The sequence below is a fragment of the Puntigrus tetrazona genome, chromosome 5 (assembly GCF_018831695.1).
Source record: "Puntigrus tetrazona isolate hp1 chromosome 5, ASM1883169v1, whole genome shotgun sequence".
NCBI lineage: Eukaryota > Metazoa > Chordata > Actinopteri > Cypriniformes > Cyprinidae > Puntigrus > Puntigrus tetrazona.
This window is the reverse complement of record NC_056703.1, coordinates 31,617,293-31,634,498: the sequence shown is the minus strand read 5'-3', so window position 1 is coordinate 31,634,498 and position 17,206 is coordinate 31,617,293. Positions and strand designations below refer to the sequence as shown.

The following is a 17,206-nucleotide window of genomic DNA, read 5'->3' as shown; positions in this document are numbered from 1 at the left end:
CGGATCAATTAAACGCAGCCTCGGTGAGCAAACTGCAAGGTCTTATAATGCCAAGTAGGAACAGAGCTAGAGAGTGAAAGCATGGCGAGTGTACATCAGCAAGTGTGAATGAAGAGCAACGCATTTCAAAGCACAGTGGGGAAAAACCCTCTTTACTCAAAACGCGGCTGGCAAACGGCCCGGCGCTCACAACAGAAGCAAAACTAAGAGAGTCGGGTCTGTCTGATGGCACCGCGGTGACGCGCTTAAACAAATACAATGAGCCTCCTGCCAAGACGACAGAATTCATTAGCTGCAGCGCCTCGGCCCTCGGCCACCGGAAGAAGACTGAGAGTCTGTGAAGGCTATTTGAGGTCTGATTAAGTGCCTTTTACGAGAGCTGTGAAGCTTGGCATCGAATCTGACGACCGGGGCGGTGCTTACTGCTTTTCACAGATCTAATAGAGCACATTCACACCGCATGCAGCTCGCTGGCTTTACTTCTCTGTAGAAATCAACAATTCTCAGACTTTCCTTCTTCATTCCTGCAACACAAATAAACTTAAAACTTTTTTTTTTGCCTCAACCTACTCGACAAGGATCGATTTCTTGCTGGCAACTAATATTTGATTTATATACATGCATTTTTTGCATTCAATTATATTTAACCTTCACCCATTAAAGGTCACAAACTTCGAACTGTCAAACAGCAATGTTAAAAAATGATAAATAATAAATGCATATTTGTTTGAAACAACTTAAATAACATTTTTATTTAAGCTATATCATCGCTGAGTCGTGAAGAAATGAAAGCGAGAAATATTAACTGCTTTAAAACAACGCATATGCGCTAAGAAGCACTATATGAATATATTTGACTCGACTGTTCCTTTAAGAGCCAGATGAGAGGAGAGATGATTGACGGATGTTGACTCGTGAATGGGTGGCTGATGTCATCATCCAGTGTTTGTCCTTGTAATCTGACGCATTACAAAAGTGCCCACAACTGGTTTGGTCACGCATGCTTCAGTTGCAACAAAACATACACAAAGGCCATCCATTACTGTAACTGACAACTGGAATAATCAGTTCAGGGAACTGCGCTTTGAGAAAGCTGAGATTCCAGACAGGAATAACAACATTGCACGCTGACATTTCCCATTCTAATACATGCGTGTATGTGACATTTGCTTTCATTCAACACTCACGTTGCTGTGATCCCAGCCAACACGTTCTAGCAAGGTTATTTAGATAAAGTTCTTTCAGTTTTCAACGTTAACTTATTTGTACATTATTTGAACCTTTCAGTTGGACATTCATTTAACATTATTGATATAAAAAAAAATATATATATATATATATATATATATATATATATATATATATATATATATATATATATATATATATATATATATATATATAAAATAATGTTGTTAAATAATAATGTCTTAAATTGTGTTCTTTATTAGTTGAAAGCTGTAAAATATTTTTTTATTTTACAAGTAAATAGACAATGATTGATTACGTTTTGCAAAAGTAGCTCATTAAATAAACGCAGAAAACCACATTTACACAAATGCTGAAGTCATCAAGGCTTTTGTTTTTCTTTATGGCAAATGCAACATATGTGTGCGCAAGACATGATTAAGCAGAATCAACTCTAGACATGCCGATGCTTTATATTCACGCAAAGCCAAAAAGCGCTGTAATCTGCACAAATTCTAGTTGTGTTGATCAGGTATGAACTGCTCCCCTCAAATCACCCTTTTCCCAATAAAACAACGCAGTTGGAGTAAGCATCGCTGATTCTCTCAGTGTAACCTGCTTTGAGAAATTCTTGGAGTATTAATAACCTGTGCAAATATGCAAGCTACTAAATAATGAAAAGAATCTGCCAATGCACGGAGCTACGAACTAAGCAACTTTTCCTGAAGGTCGCGATTAAAGAGCTGTTATATAGTGGAGACCCCGCTGATCTTACCAAACACCGCTAAAAACGCTACTCTTCTGATCTTATTTACAGTTAAAGCGTGGCAAAGATCAATAATTCCTCCTTAAAAATGACAATTAGCTGAAAAATCACTCACCCTCAGGACTGGGTTTAGGTACAGTAAGTTCGGTTCAGCATCTCATCACGTTCTCAGCTCGGCAGTGAATGGGTGCCGTCGGAATATGTTTCTGGATATTGATGTGAGGGACAACGGGAGATCGATTTTTAATTCCGGCCTCCATTTGACATTTAACTTTTAAAACACCTCGTTTCTAACAAGCTCACAGCTTTTCCCTTCTTAAGGCATGAACTGATGGACTGGAGCGGTGTGGATCATTGTGACGTTTTTGACGGCACCCATTCACTGCAGTGCATCCGCTGGTGGGGCAAGCTACGTTACACCGAGTTACGAAAACCGAGTTCCAGCAATCATCCACTTTCTCCCATCTAACAGAACAATTTTGCAGCTTTCTGCTAACGAGCTGATTTGTGTTGATAAGGCAGACGTAGCAAACGAGCAGAGCCGTGTCGAGTTGACAAGCCGCTGAAAGCTGGTCCCAATCAGCCCCGAGCGGCCCTGATCACATGAGCCCAACCAAACGCCAAGGTCAGCGGAATATTCCAGCTTACTGACCTCATGCGTGATGTAAAGTTCATGACACCAGCGGAGGGCCTGCATGCACCGTGTCACGCGCCGCTGGCTTTCTGGGAATCGATTGAGCTTGAAGGACGAGTCAACGGCACACGGCCAACGCCGCAGATTCAGCATAAATTAAGATCTTAAAAACATGTCATTTAACACCCGGCTGAAAGCTGCTGAAGGAAAGCCACTGATACGTCGGAGCGTCGAACATCTCACAATGCGACCCAATTCCGATTTTTTGCTTATCGTGACACAGATCGGATATGTTCTATCACAGTGTAAACAGGGAAAAGATGCATGCGTTCGGATTGCTTTCAGGCCTCGTTCACGTGTGGAAATAAATCGGAGCAGACAATTTAGCACTTTAACGACGTCACACGGGAAGTACACGCGGAAGCGCGCTAACATTTAATGACAACAAACGCAGGAAACATGGAGGAGGAAAGCGCAGGGCAGTTGCGCAAACATCGCGGAGCTAGCATTAAGCACGTCTCGCTTCGTCCACCTCGGCTGCTGTGTGGTGCAACAATGTTTCAGACGCTATAGCGAGTGTAAACAGACGAATCGGATATGGGTCACGACTGAAAGCACATGGGTGGAGTGAGTTGTAGTATTGCTGGAACAGGCTGTATTCTCTGTAGCTTTGTACAGTGGTGTTAAAAAGTGCATTAATCTGAGTTTGATGCTGTTATGGCTCACAGCGTTGAGAGTAACATATTTTGGCATTATTAAAAAAATAAAAAAAAGACTGCTTAATGATTGCCCAGAGACCATTTATAATGAAATAACATAATTTACATTTATTTATATCTATAAAAAAAATTATTATTGTGGCCAACAGTGTTAGAAAATCTGAAATAATTTTTGGAATCACTCAATCAATATATATATATATATATATATATATATATATATATATATATATATATATATATATATATATATATATATATATATATAAATAAATATAACATGCATTATCATAAAATAATATCAATAAAAACAATTTAAATAAAATGTATGTATTTAATGAATTAATTAATTTGGTCCAATAAACAAGATGAAAATAAATAATAAACAATCTAAAAATTATAAAACAAAATTATTATTATTATTATTATTATTATTATTATTATAACAAATTCTAACTGCAGAGGCCTTACATAGAAACCGGACAAAATGTGCTCAACAATTTCATCATGTAGTTTGGTGTCTATGGATCAGTGATCCATCAGCTCAAAGGTTGCCTTGGGAAAAAGTGATCCTGGAACAGAAAGGGGAATCTGCTGTAAAGGATGCTGCCAGTGAACGGCCCGCTTCCCATTCCATCCTGTCTCCCATAGCGACCGCATTATTACTCCCACAGTTTGTTCATCGCTATCCCGTTCCCAAACCTTTCTAACTGATTTTCCCAGTCTCTCCGTTCGGTTGGATTACAAAAGCTACGAAGCGCAATATTAAAGGCGTTCAACGGGCAAACGAGCGGGTGAGGTTTCACTGGGATTGGTGTTCAATTTAAATACGGTGACAACGCATCCGCTGCTGTGTGTGAATGTTTATATTCTTAAGGGACGGTCCCAAACACACACACACACACACACACACACACACACACACACACACACACACACAGGCACAGCCTTTGACACAATTACAGTGGTGCCTTGTGATCAGACGGACACAAAGCTCGCCTTGTCTCTCGTTTCACTATGCAGATACGGATCTCATAAAGTAACCACTTACTGTATCTCTATCTTTGTTGTTGATAAACCTGCAAAGAGCCTCGGCTCTGCTCTTGAGTGATGGCTCACACACACACACACACACACACACACACACACACACACACACACACACACACACACACACACACACACACACACACACGGAGTTGAAATGACACAAGAGAGCGAAAAAAGGCATTTCCAGAAATGAAACATTTACTAATCGAGACAAAATCAAAGCTTTAAAGTGCTGCAGTAAATCTGAGCAGCTTTTACCATGTCATAACTTTCAACCTTTGTCCATCATAACAACATTTTGCAAACACACACGTTATGAATGGAGCGCACTGTACAGACACACCGAGCGCTGAGACACTTCAAGTCAATCTCTATCAATCAGAAATAAAAAAAAAAAAACACAAACATCATTTATATTTTTATAATTTAATAATCATTTATAATTTATTATTATTTTTATGCATTATTATGATTATTATTTAAACGTACTCGTCTTTAGAAATAAATCTTAAAATAAAAAAAAAACATGCTGTAACTCATAACCTCACTGCTCGCCAAAAACATAATCGAGCTGCAGTAACTGGTCATTATTAATTATTATTTTATGAATCTGGCACAATGTAATAATGAACTGCACTTGTCCAGACAGTAAACCTACAGCCCCGAGTAAGCATTGTAAATCTTTCCAGATGTAAAAAGGTTGATTAAATACATTTGAAAAAAATAATACATCACCGGCACAAAAAGTTACAATCAACAATATCATAAATTTAAATATGTAATATATTCGTTATTTCAAAATGATTTAAATATTACGATAAAAAGTACATATATATATATGAGAGAGAGAGAGAGATACATAGAGAGAGAGAGAGAGAGAGAGAGAGAGAGAGAGAGAGAGAGAGATAGAGAGACATAGAGAGAGAGACAGAGAGAGAGAGAGAGAGAGAGAGAGAGAGAGAGAGAGAGAGAGAGAGAGAGAGAGAGAGAGAGAGAGAGAGAGAGAGAGAGAGAGAGAGAGAGAGAGAGAGAGAGAGAGAGAGAGAGAGAGAGAGAGAGAGAGAGAGAGAGAGAGAGAGAGAGAGAGAGAGAGACAGAGAGAGAGAGAGAGAGAGAGAGAGAGAGAGAGAGAGAGAGAGAGAGAGAGAGAGAGACAGAGAGAGAGAGACAGAGAGAGAGAGAGAGAGAGAGAGAGTTCAGTTTCTTCTCTACAGTTTCTTCTAAGTTTGGTGGAGTCTTTTGAGAGCTCAAGGGCAGGGCTGAACATCTCATCAATGATTGACAAGACATGATTGACTTTCATTGATTGGCTTGAGGAATGTTGAAGTGAGAACCTCAATGAACAACCCCAAACCACCACCCCACACACACACACACACACGCACGCACGCACACACACACACACACACACACACACACACTTGTGTTCGAGTTTAGAAAGACAAGAAGGTGCGAAAACGTAAAACAATCGCTAACAGCAAATAGCAGTACATTTAACATCATTCAGTCTGACAAAAAACAACCTTAAACTCGGCTGGGCTTACGCAATTATGCAAACACGCGTTGAAAGGCTCGTACAGGAGCGTGATTTTATATCGCAGAGTAAAGTGGGCGGGGCGAAAGCTATCAATACTTCGCACGCGATCGATCGCCGTAACAGGTCGATAGCAGCCGAGCTGTCATGTCTCCAAAAGGACTCCCAACTTCTGGAAAAAAAGAGCCTGCCTGGAGAAACAGCTAACGCGAGCAGCGCTAGGGCTGGATCCCCGCCGAGGCCTCGGAGCGCTCGTTCGGACGTCGCTTACCTCGATCTTGTCCACGTTCCGCGCGCAGCCGACCACCTTCATGCCGCGCTGGACGAGAGCGCGAGCCACAGCCGCTCCGATCCCGACGGACGCCCCGGTGACCAGCGCGACTCTCCCCTTCCAGCGCTCCATCATCGGATCAGACGCGGCGCGGCGCGATGTCACAATGTAACGCGTTCTAATCCGCGCCGGAGCGAAACAATGTATCGCCAGCGCTCGCGGCTGCTACTCTGTGTCAGCGTCTCTGATTCGGAACGGGACCGGGGAACGTGTTTGAGGCGGGGACAAATCACTCCGGCCCTCCCCGATCTTCTGCCGTTAACACCCAGGAACAGCTCGGCGCGCACGGATCCAATCCCCGCGCAACCCGCGATTAATTATTAACGGCGACGGAGATAAGAAAAAAACTGAAACGAGCTTTAGGTTGCTGCCGCCGCCCGCACGTTTTTTACCGACTGATACTGTACACGTCTGTTTTGTACAAACCACTCGAATTTAAATTAAAAAAAAAAAACGCATACAAACGTACAACTAAAGCGCACACGCACACACACACACACACACACACACACACACACACACACATATATATATATATATATAAATACTTTGTTTTTTTCAGTATCATTTAAATAAATATATTTATAATATAAATATAATAATATTCGAATTATTTTTATATTTCCTCTTTTAAAGTAATTTTTGATCGTTGGAAAATAGTTTTTTTGTCTTTGATTTGTAGTAATATTTCAGTTTTAGTGAATAGAGTTTAAGGAGAAATGTTGCCTTGGCAACTACGTGAAATATAAAACATTTAAAAACTTGTTTTATTCATTTCACAAACATTTAAATGGTTTTAATTAACTGTAATAACGCTGGATCAGCTTTCATGTTCTCATTTCTGTGCAGCTTTCAGCAATCTTTTGGCTTCCTTTGATCATCTGTACTTTCACGGTATGGCAAGGAAAAATCTGAACAAAACACCATCTAGTGGCTAACTGTAGTTTTAACATTTAACAAGGTTTATGATAATAGGTTAGGAGAAAAAAAAAAAAAAAGTACAACTGTTTTAGCAACCTTTATATAAGCTTAAATCAGCAACTCAATACAAGCACTCAAGATACATGATTCTTTTTTTTTTTTTTAAATCCAGTTACACAAAGAAAATACATTCAAATCTGATGCATATTAATAAATATTCTTTATTTTGTAAATTTTGCACATTGCTTTCAACATCACATCCAGTCATCTTTATAAATGGATGTTTTCATCTTCCTGTAAAATCTTTTTACTGAGATAATCATTTCTGTACACATTTATCGGTACAACTCTTGCCACTAAAACTGTCACAGTCAGTGAAAATTTGGGAGAAGAAGAAAAAAAACAAAACAAAAAAAACAACAACAAAGTAACGTTTAACAAACAATACATTAAGACTACCAACACCTAACCCTACAGTCAAGGCCTGCAAGCTCCATGATCAATTTAACAACTGCGTTTCTAACGACCTGCTCCCTAATCGGCGTGTCAAGAAAGAAAGGAAAACAAAGCCAGCTGTGATTGGTTGAGAAGGATTGAGAGTGAAAGAGGAAGGGTCTAAAGGGGAAGACGTGTATATAGATGCCAAAGACGTTACCCAACAAACAAGAACATAGTCAAATACAGCGCTGAAATTGATTCTCTTACCCATTTCATATTCCCCAAACTCAATGCAGCAGTGATCATGAGTGTTTTGACGCTCTAGAAAAATAAGTGTGAGTTAGTGTGTGTGTGTCTAGTTGACGCTGGTTGCGGGCAGCCACTCTCCACGGCAGTATTTGGTGAAGCGATCTTTAAGGTGCTGTCTGTACTGGTCTCGTGTGCGGTAGAACGATTTGTTGTTCTCTACGAACGACTGGATCTCGTCCTGCGTCAGACAGTTCTCTTCATCTGAGGTCACTTCAGATTCATTCTGTGCACGAAGAAATTACAGATGAGAGTCACTGCTTTCAACTATTTCAATGAACAAACAGCAGTGAGTAACACACTTTTGCAATACGTTTTAATTAAGTAATGCAACTATATCTCATATCTCTCTATATCTATCAAATTTATATATTATTTACCAAATATCTTTGCCTTAAAAATCGCTCATCATCAGTCTATCACTGTTCAACAGTCTATAGCAATATATTTTACTACTGAGTGAACGTTAAAAAAAAAATTGAATGTGATTGAAGCTAAAATTAAATATTAGATAAAATTTTTTTGAAAACGCTTTCTGAGAAACTGAAAAAAAAACAAAAACAATTTTTATATATATGAAAAAAAATCAGCAAAATTTTTACAATTCTTATTATTACAGCTAAAATGAAAACTGAACTGTAAAGTTGAAGTTATAGAAAAATCTTAAGTACTAAAATGGTCAAAATTTGAAAAAAACCTATGGAAATCTTTAAAAAGAAAAAAATTAAAAATGAAATAAAAAACGTAAATGATGCAAGCACATTAAAACTGAAAAGCTAATTTAAAAAGTAGGAATGCACCGATATAATTTTTTCATAATCAGATTCTGCTACCCAGAATGATGACCACTCTCATCACACTGCTTTATGAAATACATTATAAAGTAAATTAGTTAATCAGCAGCACAAGTAATTCTACTAGACACATATTCTGGGTCCAATCTATAAAGTATAGAAACATTTGGTGACTAACTTTAGGTAGAAAAAGCAGTATCAAGAGCCCGTAACGGTTATTATATAAATATGAGAGGAAAATGTGACCATCTGTGGCATCAGACTCACCAATAACTCCATGAGGCTCTTGGTGCAGCTGTTCTGTTCGTCTGGTGAGACGGGCTGACTGTGGAAGTGTCTGCCGCTCACGTGATGGCTGAAGCTCTCACAGGATTCACAGGGGTGCGGTGAAGGGGAAGGAGACTCGTGAACGGCAGGAGATCCAGATCCTCTCCTGCTGCCGTCGGACACACAGCTCTCCTCCGCTTTAGATCCCTACAAGAGACGGGAAAAGATCACAACCGGCGCCTTAAGGGCATGCTTAAAACCGTTTTTATTACTAAAAACAACTAGTGTTTTAGTTAAATATTAGATCTAAATCTTATATTTAAATAATGTTTTATTATTACATACACATGTGATGCAAACAGTAGCTGCATAAAAAAAATAAATTAATTAAAAATAAATAATATCACTTATCTACGCAGCAGCTAATTAAAGCAACCCATAAGAAAGTACTTTGCTACTTTGTCCGAAACAAGCGTAAACTCACATGCTCGCTCCTGCAGAGTGACATCTTGTTTTTTCGTTTTTTCTTTTTGTTTTTGCCCTTCGTGCTGTCTTCTGAGTTTGCCCAGCACTCCACACAGCTGTCCACGGCATCCTCTTCCTTCTCCTCTAAGCAGCGGTGACCGCATGAGTATTCACCTGCAGATAACCACGAATATGATCAAACGTCTATCAATGCCATCTCCTATACACGATCCTGGCTGCATGTAAAAATGGCAGGAGCGCTTGCAAAACAGCACGCTTGCATCCGATTGGCCGGCTGTACTCTATTGTCTAAAATATTAATAATTTTTAGATTAGACCTAAAGATGAACAAATACATATTCAGTGTATGTGGTCATCAAAAAAAATAAAAATTAATCTGAAATGCATTAATCATTAATTTTGTGCACTACAAATATATTTATGTATTTATTTATTACACTGCATTTGTATTTTTAGTACACTAAACTGGCATACTGGTTGGTAAACTGGAACACATTTTGTGCTTAATGCACTGTAATTATTGGGAAGTAATGTTGATGTCCAACATACAGATATTTAAGTATATTTGATTGCGCAAAAGTGGATTTATTGCGGTTATACCTTGGGTACACTTGAACTATCTTATTATACAGGGATAATACAGTACTATCCTTATTAACAGCAATATTAAAACACATTTTAGGCATAATGCTAAGAAATGCGCATTGTGCAATGAAGAAAATATATATATTTTTTTATTTAATTATATTTTTATCATTTAGTCTTAAGTGATATTATATTATATAGTTTACTTAATATGAAATAAAAAATATTTTAGATTACGGCACAGGTCTATTCTAAAAATGTATAAAATAATACAAGTATTATGATTACAATTATCGTTTAATTTCTATAACACTTAGCAATTTTACTGAAAACACTAACATAGCTAGCCAGAACATTTGCTTTGTTAACAGTATATAATGGACAAGGTATTAAAGAGGCAAGGTTTTAAAACAGTTATTTTTTAAAACGATATTTCATCCTCTCATCATTATTTACGCAGTAATAATTTGTGTAATAAGTGATATGATTGTGCATCATGCCCATGTTGAACTACTTTGGCTCAAGGCCATTTGCTAGGAACGTTTTTCTGTGTGCATTTAGCGAGCTGATAAAATATTTCACCTCAAATCAATATTTCGCATCCAGTTATTCACTTTTGTTGCCCTTCAGCCCAACCCATACTTTTCAGACATAATGAAGACTCCTCTATATGCGCCCCATTTTCCCTACCTATTTCATCATGGTTGCACATGCCCTCGGTGCAGGCCACATCTGAGCCCTCTCTGGATCCCGCCTCGCTGCCCTCCATGCTGGAACAGTAGCCACAGTCGCTGCCGTTACTGTGAGGCAAGAGCGCTAGAAGAACAAACAGACGCAAACTCGCCAGTCAGGTGCATTCTGGGTAACTTCTGTGAATAATTACGTTATTTAGAGAAAATTAACATTTCTCTTGACCCTTCTTGGTTTTGGGGGAATGCAAGATGGAGGCGGCGGGGCAGGTGCAGGATGAGCTCTCGCTGGTGATGATGACCTCCACGCTGCCGGCAGACTCCTCTCCGCTGCCACACGACTTACAGCCGCCGTCCACAGACTCAGATGAACCCTGCACACAGAAACAGAGGAAGTGAACGAGGGTGGAAACTATTCGAGAAGACTGTTACGCAGCAAATAACTACATTTTGTTGTAACTATATTGTGAATTTCAACACTTTTATTCAGCAAAGTTGCATTAAATTAAATCGAAAGTGTCATTAAATGCATTTATAATATTACAAAAGAGACTTCCATTTCATATAAATGCTGGTTTTTTTTAACTTCCTTTTGAGAGGACACAAAAACAATTCTGAAGCAGCGCAAATGTTTTTAACATTCATAATCATTATATTACAATGATCATGCAACGCTGAAGACTGGAGTAATGATGCTGAAATGCAGTTCAAATAAACACAGCCCTGGTGAGCAGAGCAGACTTTGGAAGAGGAAGAGAGACACATTAAGTGAGTCATTACCTCATCGAGACTTTTGTCTTTTTCCCCCTCCCCCTCTTGTTCGAAGCCACACTTGTTTTTGCGTCTGTTCTTGCGTTTTTGCCTCTTTTTCTCCTGTTTGAGTTCTTTGGCTCGCTCCTCTTCCGAGAGCTCCTCACAGAGCTGCTCCAGCCGGCTGATGCCCTGAACCCTCTCCACCGCCATCTGCGTGTCATTTAATATACATATAGTGAGCACATTGTAATATATGACACTTTCCAGAAGTACAAAATAGGAATTAAGGGCCAGGTTACTAAACAGGACAAATTAGTGTGAGAGTACGATTACATAAAAGCGCAGATGGGAGTGGAACATTCTGTGGATCTACAGACAATGCACAAATTAAAAAACACATCCATGCAATCAAACTGGTGTTTAATAATGGTGCAAGTAAATTAAGTTGCATGATTCATTTAAACACTTTCCCGCCATAAATCATGCCTCTGAAAAGAAAAGTACTAAAAATTTATATGCAGCAAGGTCAGCTGCAAAAATAAAGTCTTTTCAGTCTTTAGTAAATTCTGACGGTGGTTTTTAGGGTTTGTGCTGATGCAAGCTTCACTAAATGACATCAAACAACAAAAGCATGCATGCATTTTATATATATATATATATATATATATATATATATATATATATATATATATATATATATTTTATTTGTTTTGTGTGTATATATATACACATATATACACACACACATATACATACATATATATGCATGCTTATTTCTATTTTATTTTCCTACAATACATTTTCAACAAAATATGCTAAGAAAATGCTATTTAGAATGATTTTAACTGTTGGGTTAATACTGTACTGACTGAAATAAATATTTGGGAATAAGATGACGCTCAAATTAAATATCACGAGACAGTTACCTCGAAGCTTTTGCGGAGCGCATCGATGCCCAGATAGAAGAGCATCTGCCACGTCTGCTCCTCTGCTCGCAGCTTCTGCCAGATTCTGTGTAGCCGCTCGTACAGGTGAATCCCTAGACACGTCAGCACCTCCTCCTGGGCAATATCAATGGTCTTCGCGTGCCTCTCTCGACGCCTGTAAGTGATCCAAACACTCTTCATGAAGGTACATCGTAGCTAATGCATCTGATGATCTGTTTTGATTTTAATGCTTATTACACAGCATCAAACAAACTCCGTAAGGACCGCGACACTCACTCGTAACCCCCGGCGAACTCTGGTTCTGCTCGGCCCAGTAAGTGAGCTATGAAGTCCGTCTCGCAGCAGACGTGGATGTGGCGCTCGTGGGGGCAGCAGCGTAAGCCCTCATACAGAGCCGCACAGTAGCCCTTCTCTTTACTGCAGTCCAGATCTCCTACCAGGATGTTATACGCTCTCAGAACTTTGTTCTTACAGTCGGTGCAGAACCTGAGAACGATTTTGCATAGGAGAGGCAACCGGTAAAAAACACATTGCCGCTTAAGAGAAACGCCGAGGTCATAAGATTACAATTTCTCACCGGTGTTTACGCAGGTATGTCTCCAGAGTCTCCAGCAGAGAGGTGCTGTCAATCAAAACCACTTCATCACGACACTCCTGTGACATCAGCTCCCAGACGTCCATCCAGCTGCCCCTGCAGACCCATCATCACGGGCATCAAACAACCTACTCATAAGGTCACTTACCAGCGTCACAAACTTTTTCCTCAAGGACTAATTTCCAATTGCACTTTTTTCCCAATTCCAATTTTCATTTTATTCTTGTGTCAAATCTTTGTATTTATAAAATTATTTCAGTATAGGCTGTTACCAATCTATCTGATATGGTATGATAATTCACACAGACTGCTTAAGAATTTAACGACTGCATAATATTACGTGATCAAGGTTAAGTTCTTAGTGCTCTATATAAAACAGGGGGAAAAAACGAGCTGTAATATTGATTTTTGTATTGTTTTTATTAATTTCAACAGATGTAATAATGTAATTGTTTTATGTAGGTGCAATTTATGCTGAATTTGAGGCATTTTGATTGATTTTGCCCTAAGCCCCCATTCATTTCTGCCCTTGCCCGTTATCAGTATTACTAAAAATCTTCATATATTCATCGATTTCTTACTTCAAAACTGTACATTATTAGAACAACACTTTTCGTTTATGTTGGTCAACAGTCGTCTCAAACACCGAATGTCACTTGACGATTAAAAAGTTACTGACTCACCCCAAAGGCTTCGGTTTGTGCGTGTCTAAAGAGTGCAGCTGACAGCGTTTATTCTTTTTACTCTTGGGAATGGAATCAATCAAGTTGTTTAACTTTGACCTGCAACAACAAAGAGCACACATACAAAACTGAAAAACATACAAACTAAATCATAAGGGCTTAATTTCAATGTCATTTACTCCCCACATCCGAGCGGCTTAGAGCTTACCCATGAATGTAAAAGAGCGTGTAGAGCTTCCTGGGGTCCGTGAGACACGCTCGTGTGACTGACAGCACTCCAGAGGATCCCACAGTGAGCGGCTCCAGTGCAAAGTACCCCGAATCTGTGAGCTGAGAGAAAAGACGCTCCACGCTGCGCCGGCAGCCCACGCATGGCACCGACTGAGACAGAGCGCTGAACACCTCGCGAGACATCACCATCAACGCCATGTTCAGGTCCTGCTGCTTTAGCATGCTGTGATGCTGGTGGACCAAAAACAGGGGTGGGAAGGAGAGGTCATAAAAGGCCATGAAAGTCTGAATCGGGCCTAGTGCTGGGCATCCAAAATAAAATTTAGGTTTATATGCGTGTCTGCTGTGTATATATAAAGACACATGCATGCAGTATATGCTTTGAAAATAATTACATCCATATATTTATATTCGGATCACGGTCATTTTCTTAGTCTTAGTGGGGACTTTAGAGTAAGCAGAACATGTGCGTGTCATTATTTAGTCATTTGGAATCAAGAGAGTGATGTAATAAGCCTATTTCCAAAAAAAAGTGGAGTGTTCCTTTAAAACAGTGACATCTGCTGACGCGCGCCATCCTGAGAGGAAATGACATCACTCCCTTTTTTTACATGCATAATTAATACAGACAGCACTTTTATTTTGCATGCGATTAATCATGTTTAATCCTTGCCCGGCACTAAAATGAACATTTTTTTTTAAAGGCAGTACAATAAATACTACCACTATTAATGCAGAGTAAAGAGAACGCTCTTTTTGCATTACTCTAACGAGAATTAGAGAGTATTCTAATGAATTGTTGTAAATCGTAATTTTTTTTTATGTTACATGTTTAAATCAATCTATAATATTAAACATTTTCTGACTCTCCAAAGATTCCAATACTTCATCGGCAACAGTGAAGATGAGAAAACGTCTCTGCTTACCTCAATAAACTGCTTCATTTGAGAACTGTTGATCTGATAGCTGTCAAAGTCCAGAACGCTGTCAGGAAACTCCATAACCATCTATAACACGAAAATGTGTATATATAATCAAAATATGAATTCATGTTTGCTTTCAGTAATGTATGTGTAGGGGAACATACAACCGCTTAATACGTTAACACCTGCCAAGGCAAACTTCTAACGGGTTTAAATGGTATTAGATACACAAACTGAGAGATCAATCGCACACAATAATGTCATATTTTTGAAGTAAGTAGGTTTAATGTTTATTTCACATGGTAAAATGCAAAGTGCAACCAATAAATGGTCTCACCGTGAGCGAGTCATCGATGTACAAGGGAATCTGACGCGCAAGAAACAGATAGTCCTCTTCCCCGTCTCTGCAGACAGCCACCAGACGCGCCATGTCTTTGCCCAGATCTACCTGTTAGTGTGTGTACAAACTCACAATATCACCTCCGCTAGGAGTTTCAACACAGAGCCCTTTTCGATGTAATCCCATATTTTCTGAAGTGAAAAGTATGACCCACGTGAATCTTAAAGGGCATCACATAAATATCAAAATTGTAGTTTTACTTTTGTTCTGACGATAATAACAACAATACTTATTTTTAGTATAATATTATAGCAACTGTTTAATTCTAATATTAATACCATTAAAATAACATTATTTAATACTTGTTTTTTTACAGTACAGTATTCTCTTTAATTTTTAGAATTTAAAATCAAATTAAGAGATCAATATTATTATTGATTTTTTTTACTGTATAACAGCTTAATTGCAATAGCAATATTTAAGCGTAATACTTAATATACAAATGATTATTAAATGCTTTTTTTAATAGTTCAATTGTATTTTGCCAATAGTAATATATTTCTAATAATTATTTAGATTTTATATTACTTGCTTTTTCACCCAGATTAGTCAATATTTGTGCATTTTTAAAACGCACTTTTTTCCCAGCAGCCTTTGTAGCTTGGCTAAGGATTATTAGCTTACACATACACTCTTATCGGACTACAGAGGCTTAAACCCTTACTATCCCCGGCTCTATACCTCCATCTGAATGAAACACTCCCGTGCATGCATCATACGTGCATGTATATGTACAGAAGAGTCAAATAAATGCAGCAACTCCTTTGTCAGTGGTGCAAGTATGAAGAGGTCAAGCCACATTACGTGCTAACAATGAGCGGCTAAACAGCCACCAGTCCAGCCTCTCAAAGCTCCGAAATATCCACAAACACATTTTCGATCATGTTCACGTTAAATAATTAAGACAGTCTGGTAGTCATAGCAACGGTTAAATAATCAGAGCTGCACTTATCGCGCTCACGTTCCCTCCAATGACACATACGCTAATTAGCCTGTTAGCCGGCGAAATGCTCACACCCACCTGTAGAGCAACTCAAACGAGTCATTTTGACATATCTAACGCCAGAGGAATGGGATCCGAGGTAGCGTTACAAAAAGAGAGGTCGTTTTGATTGTCGAAGTCGAGTTAACGCGCGGCTCACCGGTGAAACTTTTTAATCAAGCTGATTAGCATGCTAACGTTGGTTCTGTCAGCAGCTTGCCTGAGGGAGCCGCACGGCGACTTTAAACCTAGCTTCGCTGCGTGCTAAACAGGGTGAAAATGCACTTTAAAAACAACACACGCTTTTTAAATTAAAAAGTGTCCCGTCAAAGATCTACTTCGACTTACGGACTGACACCCTCGGCATTAACTCGACCCATTCCGGCTTTATCTTTCCCGTGGCGTCACTTTTGCGCCGTTATTGCACTTGAAGGAGCGACTAAACGCACGAACGTCAAGCTGCAGCTGTCGTGCTACTCACCTGTTTCCGAAGGTTGTTTCTTTTTTTGGACAAAAACAAACAAGTGCAAGTGCGACAGAGGCGTATGTGGCAGGCGAATGTTCGATGACCCTTGGCCCCCTAATACGTCAGAAAGTAGTTCCGGGCTCCGACTTGTTGACGTGTGCAGTTTGATTGACACATGGGCGGAGCTAATCGATTTTTATGATCATACATTTGCTCGACATTTTAATTAGCTGTTAATTAATACACTGCTTGGATATCAATTAATAAAATAGTTCGATGCATTTTTCTAAATCACTGACAGCTATTTTTCACGTAGTTTTATGGCAATATTGAATAAATAAATAGTTAAACGACTTTGTATTATTAACGAAAATCTTTTTATAGGACTAATTGTTTTAGAATTGGCATGTAAGCAGTATTTATCACGTTAGTTATCAAGTTAGTTGCATTTTTCTAATGCTTTCACAATTATTTTCATAGCTTTATGATTTAAATAAAAGTTTTAATAATAATTGTTT

At 38.8% G+C, this 17,206-nt stretch overlaps 2 protein-coding genes across 2 annotated transcripts in view; both read right to left on the bottom strand.

Moving 5' to 3' along the window:
- The window catches only part of dhrs11a (dehydrogenase/reductase 11a), a 23,522-nt gene extending 16,970 nt beyond the window's left edge, over positions 1–6,552 (bottom strand). Inside the window, exon 1 of the mRNA XM_043238918.1 lies at positions 6,163–6,552. Within this exon, the coding sequence (XP_043094853.1) occupies positions 6,163–6,297 (135 nt within the window). The 5' untranslated portion in view covers positions 6,298–6,552. The remainder of the gene's footprint in view (positions 1–6,162) is intronic.
- A 787-nt stretch (positions 6,553–7,339) lies between these two features.
- ggnbp2 (gametogenetin binding protein 2) lies at positions 7,340–16,838 on the bottom strand. Its single transcript, XM_043240207.1, has 14 exons — positions 16,704–16,838; positions 15,178–15,288; positions 14,844–14,924; positions 13,895–14,148; positions 13,687–13,785; positions 12,986–13,099; positions 12,685–12,894; positions 12,388–12,562; positions 11,489–11,671; positions 10,935–11,082; positions 10,710–10,835; positions 9,433–9,587; positions 8,949–9,155; positions 7,340–8,113 (listed from the first exon to the last, which is right to left on the bottom strand). Exons 2-14 carry the CDS (start codon positions 15,268–15,270, stop codon positions 7,937–7,939), a joined length of 2,022 nt encoding a protein of 673 aa, XP_043096142.1. The 5' UTR covers positions 15,271–15,288; positions 16,704–16,838; the 3' UTR covers positions 7,340–7,936.
- Between the last annotated feature and the right edge of the window lie 368 nt (positions 16,839–17,206).

Excerpts from the sequence above, each read along its gene's own strand:
- ggnbp2 (XM_043240207.1), bottom strand. The coding sequence starts at position 15,270 with ATGGCGCGTCTGGTGGCTGTCTGCAGAGACGGGGAAGAGGACTATCTG. Across the intron at positions 14,925-15,177 it reads ACATCGATGACTCGCTCACG|ATGGTTATGGAGTTTCCTGA; the intron begins GTGAGACCATTT and ends TTCGTGTTATAG. Across the intron at positions 11,672-12,387 it reads CGCTCCGCAAAAGCTTCGAG|ATGGCGGTGGAGAGGGTTCA; the intron begins GTAACTGTCTCG and ends AATGACACGCAG.